General features: G+C 47.5%; 2 protein-coding genes across 2 annotated transcripts in view; both read right to left on the bottom strand.

Moving 5' to 3' along the window:
* Nucleotides 1-2,401: 2,401 nt before the first annotated feature.
* Nucleotides 2,402-5,328, bottom strand: STBD1 (starch binding domain 1). The gene is made up of 2 exons (XM_077814350.1): nt 5,061-5,328; nt 2,402-3,667 (listed from the first exon to the last, which is right to left on the bottom strand). The coding sequence occupies exons 1-2, from the start codon at nt 5,326-5,328 to the stop codon at nt 2,805-2,807; spliced, it is 1,131 nt and encodes a 376-aa protein (XP_077670476.1). The 3' UTR covers nt 2,402-2,804.
* A 6,371-nt stretch (nt 5,329-11,699) lies between these two features.
* The window catches only part of FAM47E (family with sequence similarity 47 member E), a 28,492-nt gene continuing 13,429 nt past the window's right edge, over nt 11,700-26,762 (bottom strand). Inside the window, exons 6-9 of the mRNA XM_077814750.1 lie at nt 21,662-21,841; nt 16,117-16,269; nt 14,762-14,839; nt 11,700-11,813 (exon numbers count right to left, since the gene is read on the bottom strand). Coding sequence (XP_077670876.1) covers nt 11,700-11,813; nt 14,762-14,839; nt 16,117-16,269; nt 21,662-21,841 — 525 coding nt within the window. The remainder of the gene's footprint in view (nt 11,814-14,761; nt 14,840-16,116; nt 16,270-21,661; nt 21,842-26,762) is intronic.

The raw sequence follows: 26,762 nt of genomic DNA, 5'->3' as shown, positions 1-26,762 counted from the left end.
AAGCAAGCCTGTGATCAGAAAGGCAGCTAAAAGCAATGCCCTAAACAACCTGATGCTGGTACAAGTGTGCCAGGTCTCGGAGTGGCTGATATCACACACCATACCTGGGTTTTTCCAGCAGTGAGGTTGCAAGTGAGTCCACACCAGGGGCAGAAACTGCATTTTCTATCTTTGCTGTTCTCTTTCCCTGCTCGTGGGTGTTTATCTTGTTTGGTCTTGTAGGAAACAGGGTTGAACTTTAACAGCCCATTTCAACTAATTTCTCTCCCCCCCCCCCCCAAAAAGGGCAGTTATTACTCTTTACCACTCTCTAAAAGAGTCAAAACAAGCCATTTCTCAGTGTAAAAACAAACAAACCACCTCTACAGCTAAAGGGAAAAGAAACAGTAAAAAAAATTAACCGTGTGTTATCATGGTAACAAACCAAACCTTTTTCAGTGTTGGACAATGACAGGATCATGTCAACACCTCTGACTCTTTGGGCCCATATATTCCACCTAGGTTAAGACAACATACCTTCAAGCCTTTCTGAGTTCACAAACAAAAAATGCATGGTTCAGCCCAACTTCCATGAGAACCAGAAAATTCCCCCCCCCCCTTTCCACTGCAACCTTATTTCTCCCAGGGAGGTCCTTTGCCCTAACTATATCCAGGGTATGACAGTGTTGTTCTATTTGCCTAGGACCAGAGATATTTTGAAGTAGTGCTCTTCAAAGGAGCTGGATCGGGTGAAAAAAATACCTTTGACTTGATTAGCTAGCTAGAGTGTCTCCTTTCTCCTCTCATAAAGCTCATGAGTAGGGCCCTACCAAATTCACAGTCCATTTTAGTCAATTTCACAGACATAGGATTTTAAAAATCATAATTTCTGCTATTTAAATCTGAAATTTCATGGTGTTGTAATTGTAGGCGTCCTGACCCAAAAAGGAGTTGTGGGTGGGAGGTCGCACGGTTATTGTAGGGTGGGATTGTGGTACTTCTACCCTTACTTCTGCAGGCGGTACTGCCTTCAGAGCTGGGCAGCTGGAGAGTGGCAGCTGCTGGCCGGGATCCCAGATCTGAAGGCAGCAGCCCAGAAGTAAGGATGGCATGGCATGGTATGGTACTGCCACCCTTACTTCTGCACTGCTCTTGGCGGGTCGCTGCCTTCAGAACTGCGTGCCCGGCCAACAGCCACTGCTATCCAGCCACCCAGTTCTGAAGGCAACAGGGAAGGGTGCTGCGACCCCTCTGGAACTCCCTTTTGGGTCAGGACCCTCAATTTGAGAAATGCTGGTCTCCCCCTATGAAATCTATATAGTATGGGTAAAAGCACACAAAAAAAAGCAGATTTCACAGTCCTTGACACTTTTTCCATGGCTGTGAATTTGGTAGGGCATGAATCAAGAAAGTCTGCTTTGGTAGAGATCTTCCCAGGTAGTAACCTGGAACTTACAACACCTTTGCATGTTATTCTGAAGTGGGGGGTCTGGGGGGGTCTTACTTCAGCTGTAGAAGAGTATACTCTGCAAGCCACAGTCCTCTGCATAGTACAGGTAATTCTAGGCACTAGATAGAAACATTTTACTTTTACACAGAAAAAAGTCAATTGGCAAGGTAGCAGCTCCCATCTCCCAAACTGGAAGCCCACCCTGGCTTTGTTCTAACTGGATTAACAACCAACCTAGAATCACTTTTTATGCGAGTGAATCAGCTGACTGGAGAACACGTGCCAATTGCAGCAGAGGAGTTGAAGTGCCAAAACATTAGCGGCAGCTGGGCTTCTCATGAGAAGCCCAGATGGTCCCTTCCGTGCAGAAAGCTCATTTACAAGATAAGAAAAATCTTCTAAACACTAGTGTCATTTAGTTATACTTGGGTTAAAGAGTGAAATCCCTGCACTGGTTAGCTTCTAGAGCTAAAACTTCTCTTGTTTTAAGTGCAAACACTGCAGATTGATTTTCCCCTCCCACTACCCAAGATAACAATTACAAAGTTCATTTGGAAACCCCAACCTGTTCCCAGTGAGAGGAAAGTCACATATTAAACACGTCAGGTGGTCACTCCTGAACTTCAGCCTTCTGGAGGCCACCCTGCTAATCTGAGCTTTCAGGCTGGCCAACTATTCCCTTTTCAGGTAGCAGAGTGGGACTGAGGAAGAAGGGGGAGACTTCGGGGATCAGGCCCTCTTTCCTCCATAAAGGTGCAGAGCAACTGTCAGGGAACACCTGGCACCTCAAAGGAAGCAGGTCCAGTTACTCTGAATTAACCTTTTAAGACAATTTAGGTTATGTCTAAGGGTCAAACATGAAGGACTATCAATCTGAAAATATATTACGTTTATTGCTTAATTGTACAGTACAATAAATTAAAAACATTGTATAGCAAGCCACAAGTGCTGTGTAGTTAGCTACACCTCCTCTTGCATTCAGTCCGCTATTAAACCTTAAGCCAGTCGTACAAAAAATTCATCCACTGCCCCACTCATACAAAGTCAAATTTAGCATCAAGTTTTAACTTCCCACGAGGGGCTGTCTCAAGTGCTGCTCTTGCTTTCCTATCTGTCTTGATATCATTAGGCAGATTTTGGTTTGACTTCAACTGATGAGTCTCCTCACATGGAGGATCCCTTCCTAGAGCCATAGCTAACTCTAGCAGAGGAGAAATTGGTGGATCAGACAGTTCTAGCAGGGATTGGTATAGGATATACATTAAGGTCTACTATCCAGAGAAGGTTCTGCCGGAAACCGGAATAAAATTAGAGGCCCCCATGCTTAGTCTAACCATTTTCTTTGCTGCGTCAGTAGCTTCCACTGAGATCCTATTCAATGATATCCCCACCACTGATGGGCCATTCTATCTTCATGTTCCGTCATTAAGATTCTGTTGTTACATTCTTCCCAGCGTGTGACCTTTCCATTCTCCACCAATATGAACTTCCACTCTATTTTGGAATCTGCTGGTAAGAGAACAGCATCAGACCAGAAACCATCCTTGTCACACTTGAGTGGTACATAGTTGTGCCACTGACCAAGACACTCATGGTCACCAGTGACAGCAATCAGCTGAGCATCAGTGTGAGTGATGTAGTGCACACGGAAGTTCACATGGATATTCTGAGGCATTGGGGGCACAGCTGCAACCCTCTTTGCTTTTGAATCAGCCTCAAGGAAGTCTACCTGTTCCAATTCCTTGTTGCCTTGGCCCAAATTGGCGTCGGAGTCATCTGCACTACTGTTTTTACTAGCATCTCCCCAGGCTGAGTGTTCAGGAACAACTTCCCATTCCTCATGATCAACCAAGTCCTGATACTCAAGCGTCTGACCTGACTGTTCTTCAGTTTTGTTCTCATGCACATCACTAGAAGGAGATGCTTCTGCCAAAGTGTCCCCACACTGTGCCTCACTCTCCTGTCCCTTTAATAGTTCTGATTCTGCTGTAGGGGAACCAAGAGTTTCATTGCTTAAGTATTCATGGTAATTCATTAGCGGGGTGGCAGGTTCTTCGACCAGTGACTCCATTTCAGGAGATTCTCCAGGAACACCATCATCACTTAGAGCTGGGACATCTTCTCTTGGGGTAGTTGCCAGACTCTCTGTTGCTAGGTAGTTGCCAGGCTCTGGAGGGCTGGACAGGACACTGGCAGTGGTTTCCAACAGGGTACACTCACGGTTTTCCAGGAGAGGCTCTAATTAAACACAATATTAAAATACTTAGTTAACCAGAAACTGACAGCCTCTTGGTTTCAGCATTAGACAACTGAAAGTGTTCATAACTCACCAAACTAAAGTTACTTTCTAGACATTGCAGTTACAATTTACTAGGCAAGTTTTTTGTTTTTTTAAATGGAAGCAAATTATATACCCCTGTACTACAGTTACATTAGGCAAAGATTCTTACAAGACATGCTCAAAGTTTGTCCTTGCTCTTTAAGGCTTGATTACTGATCAGTACTCCATGCCAAGACCTCATAAACCCTATCTCTACAAATCTGTGTATTTACTAGACAGTCCTAACTTCAGAACATTCAAAGCGTCCACTATACCTGTGGGAGTCCCCCCTCCTTTTTTTGACTTTCAAGGATCATGTATTCACAACTAGTTAGACAACTCAACTCTTGTTTGACATGCAACTCCAGAAGTGCTGGATATTTATATTCACTTTACAAAACCCTAGAACATTCTCCTTCCACATGCGGGAGTTAGAAGTAGCATAGTTTGTTCTCTTCCCACCCCGCTATGCTTTTTAGTTTTCTAGCCACATAGATTGTCCCTGAAATAGTCTCTAGCTATTAATGCCAGGCACCTCCAGTTTCCAGTAGCTTCAGATGGGTTTTGGGGCTGCTTAGCTGCTCTGAGGTGCAAGCTACAAGCCTTCTAGAGGATTTTCAGGCCCACAGTTAAGTTGGTTAGCTACGTTTCGGCTCTATTTGGCTGAGGCCTGAGGCAAGCTACTATTTTATTCACCCCAACACTAGGGGGCCCAGTGATCCTCTGGGTTACAGCAGCTCTACTGCTGCTTTGGGAAGGGGGGGGGGGCGCAATTGTAACCAGGAGACGAAAACAATTCCCAGCCCACGTGCCTGCCTCCCGCACCAGCTCTGCGGGGTGGGGGGGAGACGGCAAAGTTCGCGGCGGCCCGGCCTTTCCGCGGGAGGCTGCGCGCAGCCAGGGGGCCAGCAGTCCAACGCTGGCAGCGAGACAGGACCTCACCCCCCGCGGTCTCTCGGAGCTCTCCGGCCGGGCGCCGGGGCAGCCGGCGGGGCTCTGCCGCCCCCGTTACTCCCCCGGACCAGAGCGGGGAAGGGCAGGGGGAAGCGGTGAAGATCCCCGGAGCTCCCGGCGGGGCGGGGCCGGGCCGCGCTCTGCACCACGGCTCCCCGCGCCGCACTGCAGCAGCCGCCGCCGCGGGGGAAGGTGCCCGCGGCGCCGGGCACGGGGGACAGGGACCCTGGCCCGGGGAGCCAGCACCGCCGCTTTGCCTGCCCAGCCCATGGGGCGGCGCCCGCGCCCCCGGCCTCCACCCCGCGTGCTGCAGCGCCCCCCGGGGAGGGGGAGCCCCGGCTGGCCCCGGGCCGGTACCTGTTGCTTGTGGCGCAGCTCCGCAGCGCTCGGCGCCCGCGGGCGGCTCCGGGCAGGCGGCCGCGCTGCTGCTGCCCCGCCGCTCGGGGGCCGCGGGCGGCTCCTCCCCGCCCCGGCCGTACCAGAGCCAGGCGAGGAGCGCGGCCACCAGCCCCACCAGCAGCGCCGGCCACAGCCCCACCAGCGGCTCGCCCGCCGGCTGCGCCGGGGAGGCCGCCTCCAGCCGCGGGGAAGGCTGCTGGGGCAGCGGGGAGTCGCTTTGCGCCATGGCTGGGGGATGCGGAAGCCCAGCTGCCCCTCGAGCCGCCTTATATCTGCTCCCGGGGCTCGCTCGGATCCCGCCTGGGGCTCGCCTGCCCCGCCCGGGCCGCGGGGCGGAGCCGCCCCTCCCCGATCGCTCGGAGCCGCCCGCCAGCGGGGGCAGAGCACCCCCGGCCGGCCGGAGCTCGATGGCCGGGCAGCTCCTGCCCTCCCCTGAGCCCCAGCCAGCGTGGCTGGCTTTTATACCTGTTCAGCTGGTCCCAGGAAAGCCCCTGGGCTGGGATGGGCGGGATCGGGCCCTTGCTTTTAGTTTTGACTTCTTCTTGAGCCAAGTTTGGGCCAAGCACATTATTCCCTTTGCAGCCGGCTCCCCACCGAAAGGCTGCCCCTAAAACACTCCGGAGTCCTGCCGGGGAGGTCGGATCCCAGGGCTGGGGCCGCTGTGAGGGCGGCTCAGAGGATGACCCCCTTCCCAGGCCATGCCAGCTGGAGGGGGACAGCCCCTGGGGGGAAAGAGGTCAAGGCCAAGCTCTTGGAAGTGGCTGTCTTCCATAGGAGCTGCTGGGTCTCCACAGTTTGACAATCAGACTGCTTGATTAGATGCCCAAATGTGAATCTAGGAGTCTAAGATTTGTCCAGTCAGGGCTGATGTGTCTAGAACTAGAGGGGGTAAGGACTTGGGGGAATGATGATGGAGCTTTCCTGTTAAACAGTGATGGAGTGGGGTGAACCGTGATGTTCCACAGCCAGGTCTGTGTGGTGAAATGGAGACATCCTGATTTTCACCACAGATTCAGTCACTCAGCACAAAGCAGCTTCTGCTGCAGGCTACCCTCAGGCATGACCAGTTAACGTCCTGTTAGCACTGGTGAAGCTCCCAAGACCGATCGTCTCCTTCTGGCTGCTGGTTTGGCTGCACTGCCCGAGTCCACTCTGGATCCATGTTTGATGACTAGCTACTGCCTCTGCACTGGGTGAACCAGAACCCCAGCATCTCAAATCACCTCCCCTCTTGAACTTTGGGAAAGATCAGAGCTGGATTTGGATCCAGAATTTTGCAGCTTGGGCCCCAACTCTGATTCCCGTGTCAGGGATTGTTTTATCATCCAGAAGGGTTAGAGCAGGGATGTAGAAAAATGAGAAACGAGGGAAGTGTTTTATATTGGTAAACTAGAGGTGGGTCCAGGTTGCACCCTGAATCAGAAACCCTCAAATCCTTGGGAAGCTCAGATCCGGTTTAGCATTTCCCTGTTTGGGCATTCCTCTGCAGGAGGAATTTGAACTGGAGCACCAGATGCTACCCTCCTCAGTCTCGGAGGAAATTTGGATCCAGATGTAGATCCAGCCTTTGCAACATGAGCCCATCTCTGCACTGTCTATTGATGTTGCTTTCTCCTGCCCCACTCCAAGATGTATTAGTATGGAAAGCCAGGGAATGGACCCCACCTCTATTTTCAGCCCTACCACATTCGATTACCTTTTCCCTGGTTCTAAACACACGATAACTATCCAGCTTGGGAACGCATTTTACATCAGCTCCTCTGTACTTAGTTCTGATCCTGCATTCTCATATTCCTGAATAGGTGTTGTGGCACTCCGTCAGCCTTCCGTTTGCAGCTTCCGGATCTTTATGTGGCACTCAGAATTGTCTCTAGGAGTTTCCCGAATACCGTGCTGCTCCCTTGCTTCTCTAAATCCCCCACACTTCAGTTATCTGAATAGTGCTATAGGGTTTGTGCCTTCGGCCCTGGAGTCAGTAAGTGCAGCCTCCACCTACTTACACCAGGGCTGAAGTGGGCCCTTGGAATGTAAACAAAAAAGGTTTAAAATAAGAATGCGAAAGTCTAGCTCAGTTTAAGACTTTCTCGCTCCCTTCCTTTTCCTCTTCCTATCATTTTTTCCTTTCCTGTTTTTTCTTCTCACCGTTTGTTTTCTTGTCACGGTCAGGTGAAGGCTGGTACCAAATGTTCCGTTCTGCGCAATAAAGCAGTAGCTAGAGACGTCACCAGTGGCAGGTTACAAGGTGGTTTTTAATACAGGGGATAATTCTAACATGGAGAGCTATGCCATGTCAGAACTATATGCTGAGGACTTGAATTGTTTCTGCAGTGAAGGATCATACACTCTTACGATTGATGGTCAGCACCATATTTCATGAAGGTTATTTGCAGTAACTCCTGGAGCAGTATGATTTATATAGATACTTCTTAGCAGGGCAGAGTTAAGGCAGATGAGTTTGTTTTTCTACTTGCTAGTACTGTTGAATACTGGTTAGTTTTGTTTTCTTGTTTCTTCTTTTAGAAGTCAGATAAATTTATTACTCCTTTTGGAACTTCCGCATTGTATGCTAATGCTTACAATTGGATTTCTTAACATTGTACTGCCCTTCCTTCTTTTGAGTTCTGCTTTGGAGGCTTTTTTTGGCTTGGTAGGGATTTCAGATCCCATTAGCACAGATTAGATTTGACAATTATTTTGATTTAATTTAATTTTATTACCCAGTTTAGGGCCTCTTAAAGTGGCGAGGATAGATTTTAATGCTGGATTAAAGGATTATACTGGTAAAGATTAAACTAGCAACTCAGGTAACTCAGTCTAAGAGTTGTGGCTTTATATTGTAGATCCTTGATCCTAGTTCGGCAGTCATTAAAAACTGGTAATAACACTATATGGCTTAGCCTATTGATTAGCGCAGGGGTGGGCAAACTATGGCCCATGGGCCGCATCTGGCCTGCCAGCCGTTTTAATTTGGCCCTCGAGCTCCCGCTAGGGCGTGGGGTCCGGGGCTTGCCCCGCTCCGGCACTCCAGCTGGGGAACACAGTCGGGGGCCACACCGTGCAGCTCCCAGAAGCAGCAACGTGTCCCTCCTCCGGCTCCTATGCGTAGGGGCAGCCAGGGGGTCCTCTTTGCACACTGCCCCCGCCCCAAGCACCACCCCAGTAGCTCCCATTGGCTGGAAACCGCGGCCATGCCGCTGCTTCCAGGAGCTGCTTGAGGTAAGCGCCACCCAAAGCCTGCACCCCAAGGCATCCCCCCACACCTCAACCCCCTGCCCCAGCCCAGATCCCCCTCCCGCCCTCCGAATCCCTCAGTCCCATCTGGGAGCACCTTCCTGCACCCCAAACTCCTCATCCTCAGCCCCACCCCAGAGCATGCACCCCCAGCCAGAGCCCTTACCCCCCTCACTCCAACCTCCCGCCCCAGCCCAGAGCCCACTCCCCCACCCTAAACTCTTCATTTCTGTTCCCACCCCGGAGCCCGCACCCCCAGCCAGAGCCCTCACCCCTTCCCACACCTCAACCCCAATTTCATGAGCATTCATGGCCAGCCATACAATTTCTGTACCCAGATGTGGCCCTCGGGCCAAAAAGTTCACCCACCCTTGGATTAGAACCAGACAAAGAATTTGGAAAGATATCTCCATTCACTTGGGAATCCATTCTTTTTATCCTTACCTAATTGCTGTGATTTGAATTCTAAAATCCATTAATGAGATCTTATTATCAGCTATCTTGTTAGAAAAGAGAATGGCTAATTGGATGTCGGAGAGAATCTATTTCCAGTATGTGGCATTCTTAATCTTTTAGCGTCATTGAGAGCAATGCTGTGTCAGCTTAAGAGGACATAAAATGTCATTTAAATTTATAGACGCACAAGTATACAGTCTTCACAATGGCTGAAGTTCCCTGGATGGTTGCATAAGTACAGTGAGTTCATAATCTAAAACAAGTTTCCCTTCTATACATATGATCTGTGCTTACTACCTTGGACAACTTCACTGAGAATCTAGTCCAGCAAAGCACGTATGCACATGCCTAATTTTAAGCATGTACGTAAGTGCTTTGCTGAATGGGGTGAACTTAAGCACATGCTTAAAGTTAAACACATGCTGAATTAGGCCCTGGATGAGAAGAGCAGCGGAGCCTGGGGCCAACTGGACATCCTCTCCAAGATTTTCTTTTTGTACATTGTCTTTGTTATCACTATGTGTGCTCAGAGGAGAGATGTGTATATGCAGCTTTGCCTTGCTATTTAAAACGTTCCTCCAAATTGCAATATGAGGAGCTCTGTTAACTTGCCATGGCCCCGTATATAAAGTATGCGCAATTAATCCCTTCCTGTAGTTGGTTGCCACTTCCCTTTTAGACTTCTTTTAATATTTCCATTATCCTTGTAGTTTTTCTGGAACCGAATCTGGAGGGTGCAAGTCCTTTTGTTAAAATAAAGTAAGTGAATTAAAAGAGAGCATTGTTCTGCCATCGTCTATCCCTGATAGTTATGGAAACATCGCATAGTCAGGGGCCTTTCACTGCTGAATAATGTATATTTAATACCTTGTGGGGGAAAAAGAATATGAGGGAAAAAGGAAAAACGAATGGGTCAAATTAATCAGTAATGGAGCTGTATTACTGGTATACTTTATGTGCAATTGTCAAAGTGGCAAGGCTGCTATTGAGGATAAGTTGAAAAGAACTAGGCTGACTCAGGCTTAGTTTGGTGGGTGAGCAACTGGAAGGAAAAAAATACTTTCTTTGTACACTGAGCAAATCTGCTCTGGTGTCACTGAGAAGCAATAAACATGGAAACCCATAATGCTGGGTTTACAGAATCACTTTTCTGAATAGCTCTGCACAGAAAGCAGCCATCTAGACATTTTGCTGGGGAAAAGTAAGACTGGGGGAAAAAAAACATTAGAAATGAACAAAACATTAGAAATCGTGTGTCCGAGTTATTATAAGGTCAATGCTAACATAAATATATATAGTTTATTAAAGCAGTTGTTAAACTACACACTACGCATTGGTTTTTTTGCTTGTTTATTTGTGTTTAAATAATTGAGCTTATCATATAACATCTTTCAAACTCCCTGACTCCAATGGGAAAGCTGATTCTTTCAGGTTTGTCTTGTAGTCTTGGTCTACACTAGGGACAGTTCTCAATAATTTCTCCCCCTTGCTAACATCAGTGCAGCTGAAATGGTGGAAGCAACACTAGTGTTATTGAGGGAGAATAGTTTGTTGATACTTTAACAGAAACCTTTGGTTTAAAGCAGCTCTTTAGCTTGCAGGTACCGTTACTAATAAGTGCTTCAGATTCGTAAGTGCCCTGTGTCTGCATGAGAATGTACTCCATCGCCATTCGTTTTTCTTTTAAACAAGACTTTAAATGACACAACCACCTATTCATTACTGTAAGGTTGAGTCTCCTGCTCTCTCCTGAAATCACAGCCTGCCCCTGAGTGAGATCCTGCAGATAAAGTCTCCTTCACAGCTGGGGATGACTTCAGGAACTGCTCCAGGATTAGGTCTCTGTGTTCTGGGAAGCACTCTTCAACATATTTATTCCTGCAACCTCTGACCCATGCTAGTGCTGGGCCTGAAGCCAAGGGACTGGTTCACCCCTGCATTACATTTTAAGCCAGTGAAACTCCACTGATTTCACTGGTGGGAGCCTGACTCCTGCTACAGCCTCCGCACACTGCTCTGTAAAAGCCCTGCAGCCAGCCAGCAGAGTTCTTACTGCACAGCGCTCCCACAGGCAGTCGCCTACGCAGGCTTCCTTGAAAACCTGACCCCAGGGTGGGGAGGGAGTCCCCACAGTCTACATGCTACAAGTTGCTGTGGAGCTGCATGTAGGCACCCTTGGGGTGGAAGCTTAAAACAGAGCAGCTCTTGGTTGCTCTAATTTACACTGCGGAGCACACAGAAAATCCATCTTAGAGACACCTTTGCCCCTTCTCCCCTTGGCTGCAGCCTCTGTGCTGCACCTCCTGGAAAACACAGCCCAGAGTCCCAGCCAAGGTGCCTTAGTGTCCCTCCTGGGGTATTCAGTGGGGCTAGGTCAGAGCAAACCTAGCGCAGTTGGATGATGAAGTCAGCAGCCCATACACAGAGTCGGGTTCCCCCATCAGTGAGAGAGGGATAATACTTCCCTTGTCGAGGTGACAGTGAGCTCCTTGGGGGCAGAGAATGTCTCTTATTCCACATTTGTATAGCACCTACCCTAGCACAATCGGACCCCTCAGTCTTGACTGGAGCCTTGCGGCACTCCTGTCATACACATTATACATAACCGCGGCATGCTGGTTAACACTCCTAGTCATTGCTACGCAGCAGAGAGGAGCTGAAATCTTTAGAACGTAACAGTGCCTCCGAGCCAACTCGTAGGGACAGTGCAGCTGGGCCAGCTACCCTGCGCCTCGGACCCACTACCCCAAGTGTTTCCTGTTTCAAATCTATTTGATGAGCAATTTCTGAGGAAGGAAGGGGAAAAGAAACCAGATCAACACGGCTTAGAAATGACCATCACGGGAGCCTTCAGAACAGTTTATTTAGTGGAAAGAAATATGAGTTAACAAAGTCAGAGCTCTGCATTAATTAACGAGTGTGGAGGGAAAACCTGCCCTGGGCTTCTTGTGTCTCTTTAAGGCCCTTCCACGTCTCCTCTTTTGCTCCTTTGCCATCCTTCGCAGCCAGCATCTGCAGAAGAAACTAAAAGAAAACATAGCCATAAAGCACAGTTATTAGGAACGCATTTAAATGGCCAGCTACTGACTATAAGATATAAAAGAACAAGTCACAGAGGATCAAGATACCAGTGTGCTTAGTGCTTTAATACAGAACTTTTTTTTTAATGGCATGAGACACAGAACTGTTGGAAGGTGCATGAATGCAGTCTCTGGGGCTAGCAAACTTCTTTGTCTCCATAGGTAACACATGGGCAATGGTGATGGAAGCTTCCTATGCAGTCATGCACCAACCCCATCCTGACCGAGCCAGAGCATCTTGATAGGTGAGAGCGCAGCTCAGTTCCCATAGCTCATCCACTCTTTGCTCTCTCCACTGAGATCCCCTGAATGGGGAAGCCAATTAGTGCAGCTGTGGGGGTGGCTTCTGTGATGTGGACCATTGGGCACTGGGCTGAGAATATGCAGGTCCAATAGCCTTTGGCCCAGATCCAGCCTTACTTCCTGCTGCTTTTTACAGGGAGTCAGTGCCTCAGATCTCTCTGTCCATGACAGTGTCCTAGCAAAACACACACACACACACACACAGAGTTTCCTCAGAGGTCATTGCATCTTTGGGGAGGGGTAGGAGCTGTGGGAGGAGGAGACAGCATGGCTTAACTGCTGAAATGCTGCCTTACTTACCTGGCAGATTGAACAAAGCCAATGGCTGCTGGTCCAGGGCAGGCAAAGGACACCATGTTGTTTGCCCTGTTTTGGTTCAATGAGACACAACCACTGAGAGCAAAGGGAGAGGTGAAAGAGCACAAGAATTAAGGAGAAAAGGACCCACCACCAGGTCACAGTCTGATTTCTCAGGAATCATGCTGTTTTCTCTGGTGTTTGTGGTCCCCTTTCTCCTCTTGCTTTTCCCTTTCTCCGGCCTTGCTCTTGGTGACTTAGTCAACATAATCTGGCTCTCCTCCTGCTGAACCCACAAAGCAGTGTGGCAGTGCAGCCATGCCTGATCTGCTGAGTCTAATGAGAACCCCACCTGCCACCTTACTGCCCTAACTTCAGCCCACCTTCTCCTGTCACTTTGTGCTGTCTTCCCATCCCCACACCTAGCTGCTCGCATCTCCCTCTTCCCATCTCCCCCTTCTCACTGCTGGCTGCCAGCACCACAAAGCCTCCTGGGGCATCACAGCAGACTTCACTTCCCCAGTCCACCGGGAACAAGAAGCACAACACCCAGTTCTAGCTGATTGGGTGTAGGGAGGGACTCTGGGGCTGATTGGGATGAGGGGGCATGAAGACGTGGATTTTCTGCATGAGGTAGCTAATGGAACCTACTGTGGTGCAGGAAGGGGTGAAAGGGAAACTCTGCCTTGGGTTTAGAGGATGAAGGGGGAATAGGGAGACTGACTTCAGACTGAGGGTGAAGAGAAACTCATCTGGAAGCAGGGAGCCTAGGCTAGGGGAGACGAGACCCGGGAAGAAAGGAGCTGACTCAGAATGGGAAGGTGAGCAGAAAGAGGATGAGTGAACAGATGGTAAGGCCAAGAAGAGGAGCACAACACAGAGAGGGGAGACCAGAGGAACACTGCCCAGAATTGCGGTGGGGGCAAAAATGTGCAAGCCAAACCATCTGAATCCAGGACGCTGTGAATATCATTTATTTGTGTAGGTGATAAGAAGGGTTTTTATTGACAGATATAGGGGAGGGACCATCTCTGTTCTGCAGCCTTCTTTCCATCTCCACCTGCAACTTTTCTAGCTTTGCTTCTTCCTGTCTGGTCTGTCACGCACTTCTTTTTGTCTCCATCTCTCCATTTTTCTTTGAAGGTGACTGATTTGGAGATATTCAGTCCCAGCCTGTCACACTGTTTGGCCCAGGGGCCAGACCTAACCTAACATATATAAATGTGTACAATATGGTCAAAATGAGTCCCTGGCACCAGATGACATCCAAAATCCCAACGTGTCCTGGAGAGTCCCAGACACCTGTAAAGGGGATGTGCCATCTTTGCCTACTGACTGCCTGACGTCACCAGTTTCTACTGAGCAAAACACTTCCAGTACTGCCTCACCCATGTACCAGGCCCATCCCTGTGAACCGATGTCCTCCAGTGGAAATCCAGCATTTAGGAATGATTCTGTTTTCAGCCACAGTGTGGAAACTGTGGAGGATGCTGCAGCCAAAGGGTTAAGTGGAAAAGAGAATGGTTCCTTCTTAATAGGTCAAAAGACCTAGAATAGGCTGCATGACATGTGATCACCCTGGCAAGCGATGGGTGCAGCATTAGATGCAATGAGCCAAGGGGCATTCTAAAGACTGGCCTTCCGTGTTGAGCTCTGAATGAATGGCCTAAGAGGAGGGCTCCTTGTTGGGTTGAGTTTCGTGGCCATGACGAAACAATATCTTGCTGCACGTCCTGCTGAGGTGGCTTGTGCAACCTTCACCAGCCCTGTCCAAACTGTGCTAGCTGCTACCATGTTTCAATGCCGTCGTTGCCAGCAGGGTTCAAGCCTCGTTTCCCTGACCAGTGTGAGTTGCTTTGAACAAGAACTGGCCTACCCGAAGCTATTTTACAGCTTTGAGGCCAAATTCAGGCCCAGCAGGGCTGGTGTTTGGCTTTGGTGAACTTCCATCCCTTGCCATAATCAGGTCTGAATTTGGCCCCAGGGCTAAGAGCACAGTTCAGTAACAGCTGTAGCATGGTAACCTGACATGGCAAGGACTGTAGTGCAGATTGGCCCATGGGCTCCTCGCTAGGTTGTGTACAGCATGGTTTTATAACATGGTTCTCACAGGGTTCTAAGACTGCCCATCCTTGTCGACCCTGGTCAGTTACACTGTGCCAGAAACAATGATGCTTAAACCAAGCTGCCTTAAGCACATCTCTTTTCCCAGAGTGCATAGGGCCAGAGGCATCCTGGTCTGTCGTTGCTACTGATCACATCAACGGACTTGTTACACTCTCACTGACTTACCTCAGGCTTCCTGTAGCCTTTCCTTTCGAGGAATTCCTTAAAAGCGTGTGTTCCATGGAGCTGCATGACCTCTGTCTCCTAGGAGAATTTCCAATCCAAATTAAGGGAACGCTCAAGAATAAATCTCACAGATTTATTTGTTTTTTTCATGCCCTCATTCATACAATAGTGAACAAAGCAAGAAAGGGACAAGGAAAGTTATTTCTGTGAAAGTCTCACAAATATGGTAAATTCCATATCTAATTAATCTCATGCATTGTAGTTCATTCAAGAGATAATTTCTGATTTGCTATTTTTATGGCAATCCAGGTGTTTCATAAGCACTGAATTGCGATGAGACAGTATGTCATTTTTCAGTGAGTGTTGTAGCAAGTCACTAATTACTAGGGATTATTTTGTAAAGCTGTTGTAACCAGCTGGAATTCCCACCCAGCTCTTATCACAACATACACACATGAGACACGGCCCAAAATTACTCCTACATTTATTGTTAACTGAAATAATAACAAAAAGACAAAGCTTTCTTCTGAACTCTGTTGTTCCTTGGGCTTTCCCCCCACAAGCTCTCCTGCCCCTGCCAGATACTTAAACCTTTTCAGACTGCTGGGTTAGAGCTGGTAGATGGAATTTGACCAGACAGTAGGTTAACATGTATGGTCTTCCTGGGATAGTTAAGACTACAGGTGGATAAGTCTTACAGCCAGATCCTGCAACTATACGATTCTCTAGTGTCAACAAGGCCACAGACTTGGGCCTTCTTACAACAGTGATGAACCTGATCCTTTGTTTACAGGGGTCGAGACCATGACCAACAATAATTCCTTCTGAGCTGGAATTGTGCATGCTTAGTCTCAGACTGGGAGTGAATTTTTACTGCCAAATTTGAAAGGCGGTTAATCTGGTCTTGAGATGCATGGAAGCAGAGAGAAAACTATTTTTCATCAGCGTTAAATGGACACGAAACTCAAACCCTTTGAAGTAAATATTGTGACTGGCTTTTAGGTCTTCTTTTGAACTCAGCCCCTAGACAAGGCGCTTTTGTGCCACCACCTGGGATGAGCTGTAAAAGGTCATGGGAGTTAGGACGTTCGTACAACTGTCTTTTTGTTGCGCTTCTAAGGTGCCGAGCCGTGAGGCCGTGATCCACGACTGGGGTCTCCAACTGTCACAGAATACAAATAATCAGTAACAATAATTAAAGTCAGTAGGGTGGGTAATATGAACCATTCCCCTCCCACTGTAACTGAGTCAGATAGCAGATGGTGTGCAGGCATGTTCCAGCAACAACGTATGCTCCGTGGCCTTAAACTACAATGAGAATTTCACCACAAAGATCCCAGAGATGCTTACAGTACCTTTTCACTAAACCGCTTCCTTAAATTCTGAATGGTATCAGCTGCTTCTTTTGGATCCTCTAAAGGCTCATTTACTTTTTGTTTTATCCACATTTTTGGGTCCAGGTACCAGGCTCCATACCTGATCTTCTCCCATTTGGGCTGGTAGAGACCCTGCACAATAAATTCATAATAATTAGGAACATCCTCTAATCATGTTGGTAGGTCTGACTCACCTCCCACAATGTGTATGCGAACTACTGCCCTCTACTAGAGGGAATGTCCGCCCTGGTCAATGGATATGATCAGATGCTTAGATACCATAGTGGTGAGTGCAAGATGGAGTCAATTGTGTCTCTTTCTGGTGCCTATAGCAGGTGTAAGTCCTATTAATGCTACATAAGTGTGAGGTGTTTCACTAGCTACCCCTAGCAATAGCAGTATAATAAAAAGGACTAATTTTCATCACCATTGATTCTTCTACTATTCATTAGACTTCAGATAGTAGAAATCATTGTCTCCACATTCTCCTACTTACATCTCTATACTAGTGAGTTGTTCTTTCTCATAGACAAGGAAATAGACAGGAATTTGGGTTTAACTAGAAGCTGTTAGTTTCCCTTGGAAATACTCCTCACTAATAAAATAGAAAGTGAAACAGAGGGGCAAAATCTAGGTGGGGGAATAGAGTGGAAAGGAAGAAGAGCACAGAGCTGTGGGAGAGGCTTCAGCTGAAATGAATTAGCAAGGAAAAAAGTTATCCTCTTCCATTCACTCTCCTGTACTCATCTACACTGAGCAGAAGGGCTGCCCAAAGGTGCAGCCAAAAATGGAGTAACACGAAATACCCCAAAGCCTAACAGCAAAACTCTTTATCTCAAACACTAGTCAGCCTGTGCAAAAAACTTGCACTCAGATCCTGATAGAGCCATTGGGAATTAACATTGTCTGCGCCCTGTGGTTGTCTGACCACTGATTAAAGCTAAGAGAAAAGGAGTACTTGTGGCACCTTAGAGACTAACCAATTTATTTGAGCATGAGCTTTCGTGAGCTACAGCTCACTTCATCGGATGCATACCGTGGAAACTGCAGCAGACTTTATATATACACAGAGAATATGAAACAATACCTCCTCCCACCCCACTGTCCTGCTGGTAATAGCTTATCTAAAGTGAGCATCAGGTTAGGCCATTTCCAGCACAAATCCAGGTTTTCTCACCCTCCACCCCCCCACACAAATTCACTCTCCTGCTGGTGATAGCCCATCCAAAGTGACAACTCTTTACACAATGTGCATGATAATCAAGTTGGGCCATTTCCTGCACAAATCCAGGTTCTCTCACTCCCTCACCCCCCTCCAAAAACCCACCCCCATACACACACAAACTCACTCTCCCAGCAGAAGCAGCTGTTCTATCTCGGGGCCTCTCCTTCTGCCCCTCCACCCCCACGAACATGATACAGTTCTGTGGTGACCTAGAATCCTATTTTCGACGTCTCCGACTCAAGGAATATTTCCAAAATACCTTTGAACAACATACTAATCCACAGAGGTCTCCCTACCAACACTACAGAAAGAAGGATTCTAGGTGGACTCCTCCTGAAGGTCGAAACAGCAGACTGGACTTCTACATAGAGTGCTTCCGCCGACGTGCACGGGCTGAAATTGTGGAAAAGCAGCATCACTTGCCCCATAACCTCAGCCATGCAGAACACAATGCCATCCACAGCCTCAGAAACAACTCTGACATCATAATCAAAAAGGCTGACAAAGGAGGTGCTGTTGTCATCATGAATAGGTCGGAATATGAACAAGAGGCTGCTCGGCAGCTCTCCAACACGAGTTTCTACAAGCCATTACCCTATGATCCCACTGAGAGTTACCAAAAGCAACTACAGCATTTGCTCAAGAAACTTCCTGAAAAAGCACAAGATCAAATCCGCACAGACACACCCCTGGAACCCCGACCTGGGATATTCTATCTACTACCCAAGATCCATAAACCTGGAAATCCTGGGCGCCCCATCATCTCAGGCATTGGCACCCTGACAGCAGGATTGTCTGGCTATGTAGACTCCCTCCTCAGGCCCTACGCTACCAGCACTCCCAGCTACCTTCGAGACAACACTGACTTCCTGAGGAAACTACAATCCATCAGTGATCTTCCTGATAATACCATCCTGGCCACTATGGATGTAGAAGCCCTCTACACCAACATTCCACACAAAGATGGACTACAAGCCGTCAGGAACACTATCCCCGATAATGTCACGGCTAACCTGGTGGCTGAACTTTGTGACTTTGTCCTTACCCATAACTATTTCACATTTGGGGACAATGTATACCTTCAAATCAGCGGCACTGCTATGGGTACCCGCATGGCCCCACAGTATGCCAACATTTTTATGGCTGATTTAGAACAACGCTTCCTCAGCTCTCGTCCCCTAAAGCCCCTACTCTACTTGCGCTATATTGATGACATCTTCATCATCTGGACCCATGGAAAAGAAGCCCTTGAGGAATTCCACCATGATTTCAACAATTTCCATCCCACCACCAACCTCAGCCTGGTCCAGTCCACACAAGAGATCCACTTCCTGGACACTACAGTGCTAATAAACAATGGTCACATAAACACCACCCTATACCGGAAACCTACTGACCGCTATTCCTACCTGCATGCCTCCAGCTTTCACCCTGACCACACCACACGATCCATCGTCTACAGCCAAGCTCTGCGATACAACCGCATTTGCTCCAACCCCTCAGACAGAGACAAACACCTACAAGATCTCTGTCAAGCTTTCTTACAACTACAATACCCACCTGCAGAAGTAAAGAAACAGATTGATAGAGCCAGAAGAGTTCCCAGAAGTTACCTACTACAGGACAGGCCTAACAAAGAAAATAACAGAACGCCACTAGCCGTCACCTTCAGCCCCCAACTAAAACCCCTCCAACGCATTATTAAGGATCTACAACCTATCCTAAAGGATGACCCAACACTCTCACAAATCTTGGGAGACAGGCCAGTCCTTGCCTACAGACAGCCCCGCAACCTGAAGCAAATACTCACCAACAACCACATACCACACAACAGAACCACTAACCCAGGAACTTATCCTTGCAACAAAGCCCGTTGCCAATTGTGCCCACATATCTATTCAGGGGACACCATCACAGGGCCTAATAACATCAGCCACACTATCAGAGGCTCATTCACCTGCACATCTACCAATGTGATATATGCCATCATGTGCCAGCAATGCCCCTCTGCCATGTACATTGGTCAAACTGGACAGTCTCTACGTAAAAGAATAAATGGACACAAATCAGATGTCAAGAATTATAACATTCATAAACCAGTCGGAGAACACTTCAATCTCTCTGGTCACGCAATCACAGACATGAAGGTCGCTATCTTAAAACAAAAAAACTTCAAATCCAGACTCCAGCGAGAAACCGCTGAATTGGAATTCATTTGCAAATTGGATACTATTAATTTAGGCTTAAATAGAGACTGGGAGTGGCTAAGTCATTATGCAAGGTAGCCTATTTCCTCTTGTTTTTTCCTACCCCCCCCCCCGGATGTTCTGGTTTAACTTGGATTTAAACTTGGAGAGTGGTCAGTTTGGATGAGCTATTACCAGCAGGAGAGTGAGTTTGTGTGTGTATGGGGGTGGGTTTTTGGAGGGGGGTGAGGGAGTGAGAGAACCTGGATTTGTGCAGGAAATGGCCCAACTTGATTATCATGCACATTGTGTAAAGAGTTGTCACTTTGGATGGGCTATCACCAGCAGGAGAGTGAATTTGTGTGGGGGGGTGGAGGGTGAGAAAACCTGGATTTGTGCTGGAAATGGCCTAACCTGATGATCACTTTAGATAAGCTATTACCAGCAGGACAGTGGGGTGGGAGGAGGTATTGTTTCATATTCTCTGTGTATATATAAAGTCTGCTGCAGTTTCCACGGTATGCATCCGATGAAGTGAGCTGTAGCTCACGAAAGCTCATGCTCAAATAAATTGGTTAGTCTCTAAGGTGCCACAAGTACTCCTTTTCTTTTTGCGAATACAGACTAACATGGCTGTTACTCTGAAACCTGATTAAAGCTGTGGTTTGCAACCTTTTCATACCAGGACCTGCTGCCCATTTAATGACATAGCAAGGGCAGGATGGGGACACCCTTATACACACTATAGTAGGCTGACAAAGCATCACCTTGCAGAATTAACATATTTCCTTATTGTACTACTTTAAAAATCAAACTGTTTTCAAGGATTATGAATGTGAGTACAGATGTCATCCTTCGTTGTATGCAATATTACAGAATGGCCAGCAGGTGGCATTTCAAGAGCATTATTCTGAATAAAAAGCTCCCCACCCGGTATATAGTGGAGAGAATATTTCCTTTGGTTTTTGCAAAATGGGCTTTTGAGGATCAGTAGTCTCCCTTCCCTCTGACCCCAATTCTGGTCCAAGGAGAGAATTTCTAATGATGACCCAAGGAAAAGGAGAGGAACACATGGAAACAAAACTTGCAAATCTGGCACTAGTGTCAGAGCGCTGTGATCAGCACAAGCTCTTGGAATTATCTCCTGGGGGCTATATATTCTTTACGTTTTCTGCCCTTAAAAGCTGGGAGGCAACCGCTGGAGAGCTGAGTTGTTTCTCAAGGTGACTCTGATGAAGGGGTAAGTAAAGCTCAAGCCATGCCCTTCCACAGGGCTAGTGGGCTTCCTTTCAATGACTGGGGACCTAGGAGGCTTGAAAGGAGGAATATGAGACACTGCAAGATAAAATTCAGAGTAACAGCCGTGTTAGTCTGTATTCGCAAAAAGAAAAGGAGTACTTGTGGCACCTTAGAGACTAACCAATTTATTTGAGCATGAGCTTTCGTGAGCTGATGAAGTGAGCTGTAGCTCACGAAAGCTCATGCTCAAATAAATTGGTTAGTCTCTAAGGTGCCACAAGTACTCCTTTTCTTTTTGCAAGATAAAAGTAATTTATTATGACAGTGATAATTCCCTGTTGAAGCCCAGTAGAAACAGCTCAAAATAAGAGCGATCAAATCTAATCTATGTGCCCTGCAGTTTCTGCTGACTCAGATATTTCTCTTCCTAGGCACAACAGCAAATATCATTTTATGGGTCATCTCTTGCCACTTGTTTTAGAGACATAATGAGAGTGGTCCCAAACCCAGTTTTGTTCCACTGAGGACAATGGTAGTTTTGCATGCAGTAGAATGCAGTCCCAACTGTGATAGCATATAGCAGAGAAGTGGAATGAAATACTAGCTAATACATACTAGAAGTAATATATTGTTACACAGATTTTATTGCTGATAATAGACAGAGTATAGAATTATGGACTTTGCCATTGATTTTATGTGGAAGGCGCTCAGATACTATGGTAATGGGTGGCAGTATAAACCGCTAAGACTAAGATAACGTAACACAGTACAAAATATAGGGCCAGATCCTGAGAGGTGCTGAGCATCTTGAACTCCCATGGAAGTTAATAGGAGCTGCAGGTGCAGCCTGTTTAGTTTTCCCTGGCCTGCTTACCTTAGGAAGACTCTTTACAGCTTTCAGGGAGGATGAAACCCCCAGACGCTTTCTCAGCTCTGGTGGCACATTGTTTATCTCCACAACTTCGACAGGCATAGCCGGTGTGGGCTTGGTTTCATAACCGGTATCAAACAGCCTCATGATGGTATCTTCACTGATGTTATAATTTTCTCCTCCCTGCAATAATAAGCCAAGTGCACCGTTAGGAGGTAGCAGGAGGCAGTTTCTGACATTGTCAAACACACCACACTTGCGGGGTGGGGGGAATATTTACAACATACTGGTAGAGAGCTAGATGTTCACCAGATTGGGGATAGGCACCATTTCCCAGCACCAGTTCCAGCCTAGCCCAGGACAGTGGTTACCAACCGCTGTTATTTATTTATGCAGATCATTACAAATCTGCCCTGCTCAGTAGGGTTGAATCCTGTTACATGTTGTGAGCTGGCCCTTTAAGGCAGTGGCCCTCAACCTTTCCAGACCTCTGTGCCCCTTTCAGGAGGCTGATGTGTCTTGGGTACCCCCAAGCTTCACTTTACTTAAAAACGACTTGCTTACAAAATCAGACATCAAAATGCAAAAGTGTCACAGCACACTGTCACTGAAAAATGGCTGACTTTCTCATTTCATACAATTATAAAGTAAATCAATTCGAATATGAATCTTGTACTTACATTTCAGTGTATGGTATACAGAGCAGTATAAGCAAGTCATTGTCTGTATGAAATTTTAGTTTGTACTGACATCGCTAGTGCTTTTTATGGAGCCTGTTGTAAAGCTAGGCAAATAGCTAGATGAGCTGATGTACCCCCTGGAAGACCTCCAAGTACCCCCAGGGGTACATCTACGTGCTGAAAACCACTGACTTAAAGGGAGTCTGGGGTCAGCCTCACCTATGACTGGTTTATTTCAGAGCAGGCGGGTCATTTGATGAGGGAGCAGGTGACTAAGAACCAGGTCTCCTTAGAGGTGCCCAACTCCCACTGCCATTCCGTGTGATCTGGGTGCCAAACTCCCTTACGTGCTTGTGAAAATCACAGCCTAGATTCCTAAACAGCCAGCAAAGAGGCAGAAAGTGATTTTTTCCCCCCAAGAACTAATGCTGTTTCCTGGAGACAGATCCACATTAGACTAGAAGAGCAGGGGCTTACAGAGACTGAAACCAAGTCTTGCACCACACACCTTGGTACACAACTTCTTGCTGATGCTAAGTCACCATGCCCCTCTTTGACATACTTCTTGAATTCCTACACCAGGGAAGCAAAGAGGAACTAAGAAGAACCATTTCAAAGGTCCCTTTACCATGTGCTGCTCTGATCAGAAAAAGCATAAAGTCTTTTCCCGCCCAGTCAGATTAGCTATAAAGTAAAACAAGACATGAGCGCATGACACAGTGCAGCACAGGGGTCAGAGATTCTGTAACTCCCGGTCTGGTTTTTATTTTTAAACAGGTCACTGAAGGCCATTTGTGCTCTGAGGGGGATACGAGGGCGGTGCTAGGCATACAGTCCCCTGAGATTGACAGGTCTAGCACCTACCGTGGCGTTCTCTTAAAGTCCGGGGACCGGGCACAGTGGGGAAGGCAGAGAATGGCTAGCCTCTGAGCACTCCTTGGCACACTCCAATGTCAGGGGTGAGGACAGAGGTAGAATGGCAATGCAGCCCACATTTCTCATATAGCATTTCCCAATCCTGCTCCCTAATACTATCCTGTCCATTTCAGTCCCAATTTTAAAGCAATAGCACTTGGCCACAATGAACACAGAAAACATCAGATCATGTGAGAGTCTCTGTCACAAGAAACAATAGCTCAGTGTTCTAGGAAAGTGACTGCATCGCTTTATCACACTCTTACGCTGCTTCTTAGAGGAGCTGGAGCAAAGAGCCAATACGGATAACTGAAGATACCGTTGCTGGGATAAGCAGCCGCACGGTTACAGGGATCCTGGACATCTGTCCTTCTGAACAGCTACTGGAACATCTGGTTTCCATACTGGGCTAAATCCTTGGAAGTGCTGAGTTGAAATCACTGGGAAATGCAGGTGCGTGGGGGGGCCAGAGCTTCCCATTCCATGGAAAGACCTGCGCACATAGGCCTCAGGGAGGGAAAACTTGGCTATGATCCCCTTGGGGAGGCTCCCAAAATCACAGGGGCATCATGAGGAAATCCTAATTCCTGTTCAGATGTGGCACTAATGGGGCACCTAGTAAGACTGATGATTCCATGACTGGGCTGGGCTCCACAGGACACAGGGATGGATCTGCACCCAGCACTCAGCAGATCCCAAGATCCACAGGAGGCCAGGGCTGACTCGAGATCTCAGGGGTTCCTGGAGCCCCAAATGGGTCTATACTCCCAAGACCTCCCCTGGACACAGCTGCCCCAACGATCCTCCTTAAAGGGGTCCTCCAGCAAAGAGGGGCTCTCTGTTAACAGTAATACAAGATGGAGCTGCATTACCTCTTCCTAGTAATCTGCACTGCTGTAATCACAAACCAGCTTCCCTAGCCCCACTCCCAGCTCAAACTCCCAAATGTGTCCCCATGAGGACCCACTCATAACCCCATGGGGAGCCCTTTGAGGATCCCATAAGGAGGGTGGGAACAGTGCTGAAGAGATGGCTTATCCCACTCCTCTGCCCCCCTTTCAAGCAGAGCAGGATGAATCTGGGTACGGACAGCCCTTCATGCACACATTTCAGGGGCATGTTCTGCTCCAGGCTTTGGGCCTGCTCCTGCTCCCTTTGAAGTCAATGACAAAACACCCATGACCTGATTTTCAGAGGCATTGAGCACTCACAGCTCCCAGTGAAATCTGTGTTTGGCCTAGTCCATGACTGGAGCTCCTTAGCGCTACAATAATACAAGTAAATAATAATAACAGGATCTGTGGGCACTCAGTAGCTCAGTGCTTTCCATGAGGCAGGACTGGGGAACAGGGCCCACTCCTTGCAACCTTGTATTTTACCCTCCCTTGTTTATAATCCACCACTTAGCAGCCCGAAAACAAAGGGTCCATCTGTCTCCAGTGGCCGTGTCTTCCTCCAGCACTGCTCACATCGAGATTTTGCTGTGTTTCCAGTGCAGCAGGTGCCAACACGGTGGCCTTTTGTCCCCTTCTCAAGCTTTGCTAACCTCCGGTGATAGGAGTCAAGGGTTATTTTGCAAACAGAGCCTCATTATATAAGCAGGTAGACATGAGCTCCATTGCAGAAAAGCAAAGGTATTTTTAGCTAATGGCTGCTGCAATGCAGTGGGAATTCAGTCCTTACAGTCTCATTTCTAGGGAATTCCTTTTTCAGACTCACCATGAGGGCCTTTAAACATAATCAGCATTTGGAATTGAAGGGAAGACACACCCCACCAGATAGTTTGTTATCTTACAGTAGGTCCAGTGGGCCTCATAAGGTAACTGTATTTCCCTTTGCGGTCTCTGTGCTGAGACCCTTCACAAGGCTATTGACATACATGATTTTCTAAGGATTTGTTGACACAGTGGGTCAGATCTTCGGTCCCTCGGCCATCATAAAACAGACAGATACCTTTACCTGGCACCTGGGAATTCCCAGCCTCCTGCCTGGTGTAGAGGGTTGTGTCAAGGGTAGGAGGGGCAGGACTGTAACATGCTGTGCTCCCGCCAATCCTCCCCAGCAAATGGCTTCTCAGGAGCCATTTCAAACTGGCCCATATTCGAACAACTCTTAGCCTGCTCTATTTTTGAGCCAGAGGCCGCCAGCCCCAGGATCAGGAGAGCTTTGAGCCACCTTTGTCTCGCTCAGTGCAGTCAGGGATTGAAGCTGGTATTTTACTATTTGTACATATTAAAGCTACGAGCGTGAATCCAGAGAAACACCACTGACATTGTTTTCTGCAAAACAAATGTATTTCTATTGAGCTATTTGAATGACTGAGCAAACGATAACATAAACTAGGCTAGCAAATGACTCTACTTAAAGCCTTCAATTCCCATGACATATGTCAGACTCAAAGGAGAGAGTTTGGTCTTTGACAGAAGATGGACTCTTGAGATAAAGCAGGCACTGGTCTGGTCTGGAGACTATAGTCTGACTTAGATCCACAGATATAGATAGCCACAGTGAGAAGATGCTGTGAAATCCCTGGTTATCCAAGACCTCTCTGTACTAAGTGGCACACTATAAGAGTATGTCTGAGCACTGCTATGTAAATATTCAGGATCCAGGGGCCTGCTCTTGCTCCCATTGAAGTCCATGGGACTTTGTCCTCTGACTTCAGTGAAAGCATAACCAAGTACCCCCAGGACTGAAAGCACTTGGGATGGGATTTTCAAAAGCACTCACCATTGTCCTAACTCTGTTCCCGTGGCAGTCAATGGAATCTTTACCATTGACTTCAGTGGAAGCCGAGTTAGGCCAATGCAGAGTGCTATTTAAAATCCCAGGCATGGCATGTACAATACATGTCCGATGCACTCCCCAAACTCTGCCCTGTCTTTAGCCCACCTAATCCCACTGACATTTGTGGTGCTGCAGTATCACTCAAGTTAGAATTTGGCTCCTAGAGAAAGGGAATGTGCCACTACTTATTTGCACATTTTTAAACTGCGTCCATCATTCTGTGTTCACTAAAATCAATGCCTGAATTGCTGAGTCACTGTCAATCAAAAAAATTGGCTCTGACTCCAAAATGAAGCAGTTAAATCTAACCAATAACTCCCCCTCCACACCTCTCTCAGGCAAATGCTTGAGTAAGCCGATGGACTTGGCAAGTTTACAGAATGAACTGATTTGCGGTTTGCTTTGCATTTGGGCTACTGTAATTAAACTTCTGTACAAGCAGAATTGTAAGGGTTAACATTGTCAGACTTGGGTGCCTCAGGTTAGGCACCTACAGCCATATTTAGGCTGGGATTTTCAAAAGTGACGAAGGGAGGGAGGCTCCAAACTCCCAGTGAATGCCAATAGACATTGGGCATAAGTGGCCTATATCTTTCAAGAGGTGCTGAGCATCCCTATCTCCCATTGCCGTCTGTGGAAGCGGTAGTGCTCAGGGCATGTTAGCTGAGGGACGCACTTAGGATGTAGATGCCCTTCGGGTACCCAAGTCGGAAAACGTTGGC

Source organism: Eretmochelys imbricata, chromosome 4 (genome assembly GCF_965152235.1).
Source record: "Eretmochelys imbricata isolate rEreImb1 chromosome 4, rEreImb1.hap1, whole genome shotgun sequence".
Lineage (NCBI taxonomy): Eukaryota > Metazoa > Chordata > Testudines > Cheloniidae > Eretmochelys > Eretmochelys imbricata.
The sequence above is the reverse complement of the archived record's forward strand: the minus strand, read 5'-3'. Positions and strand labels throughout refer to the sequence as shown.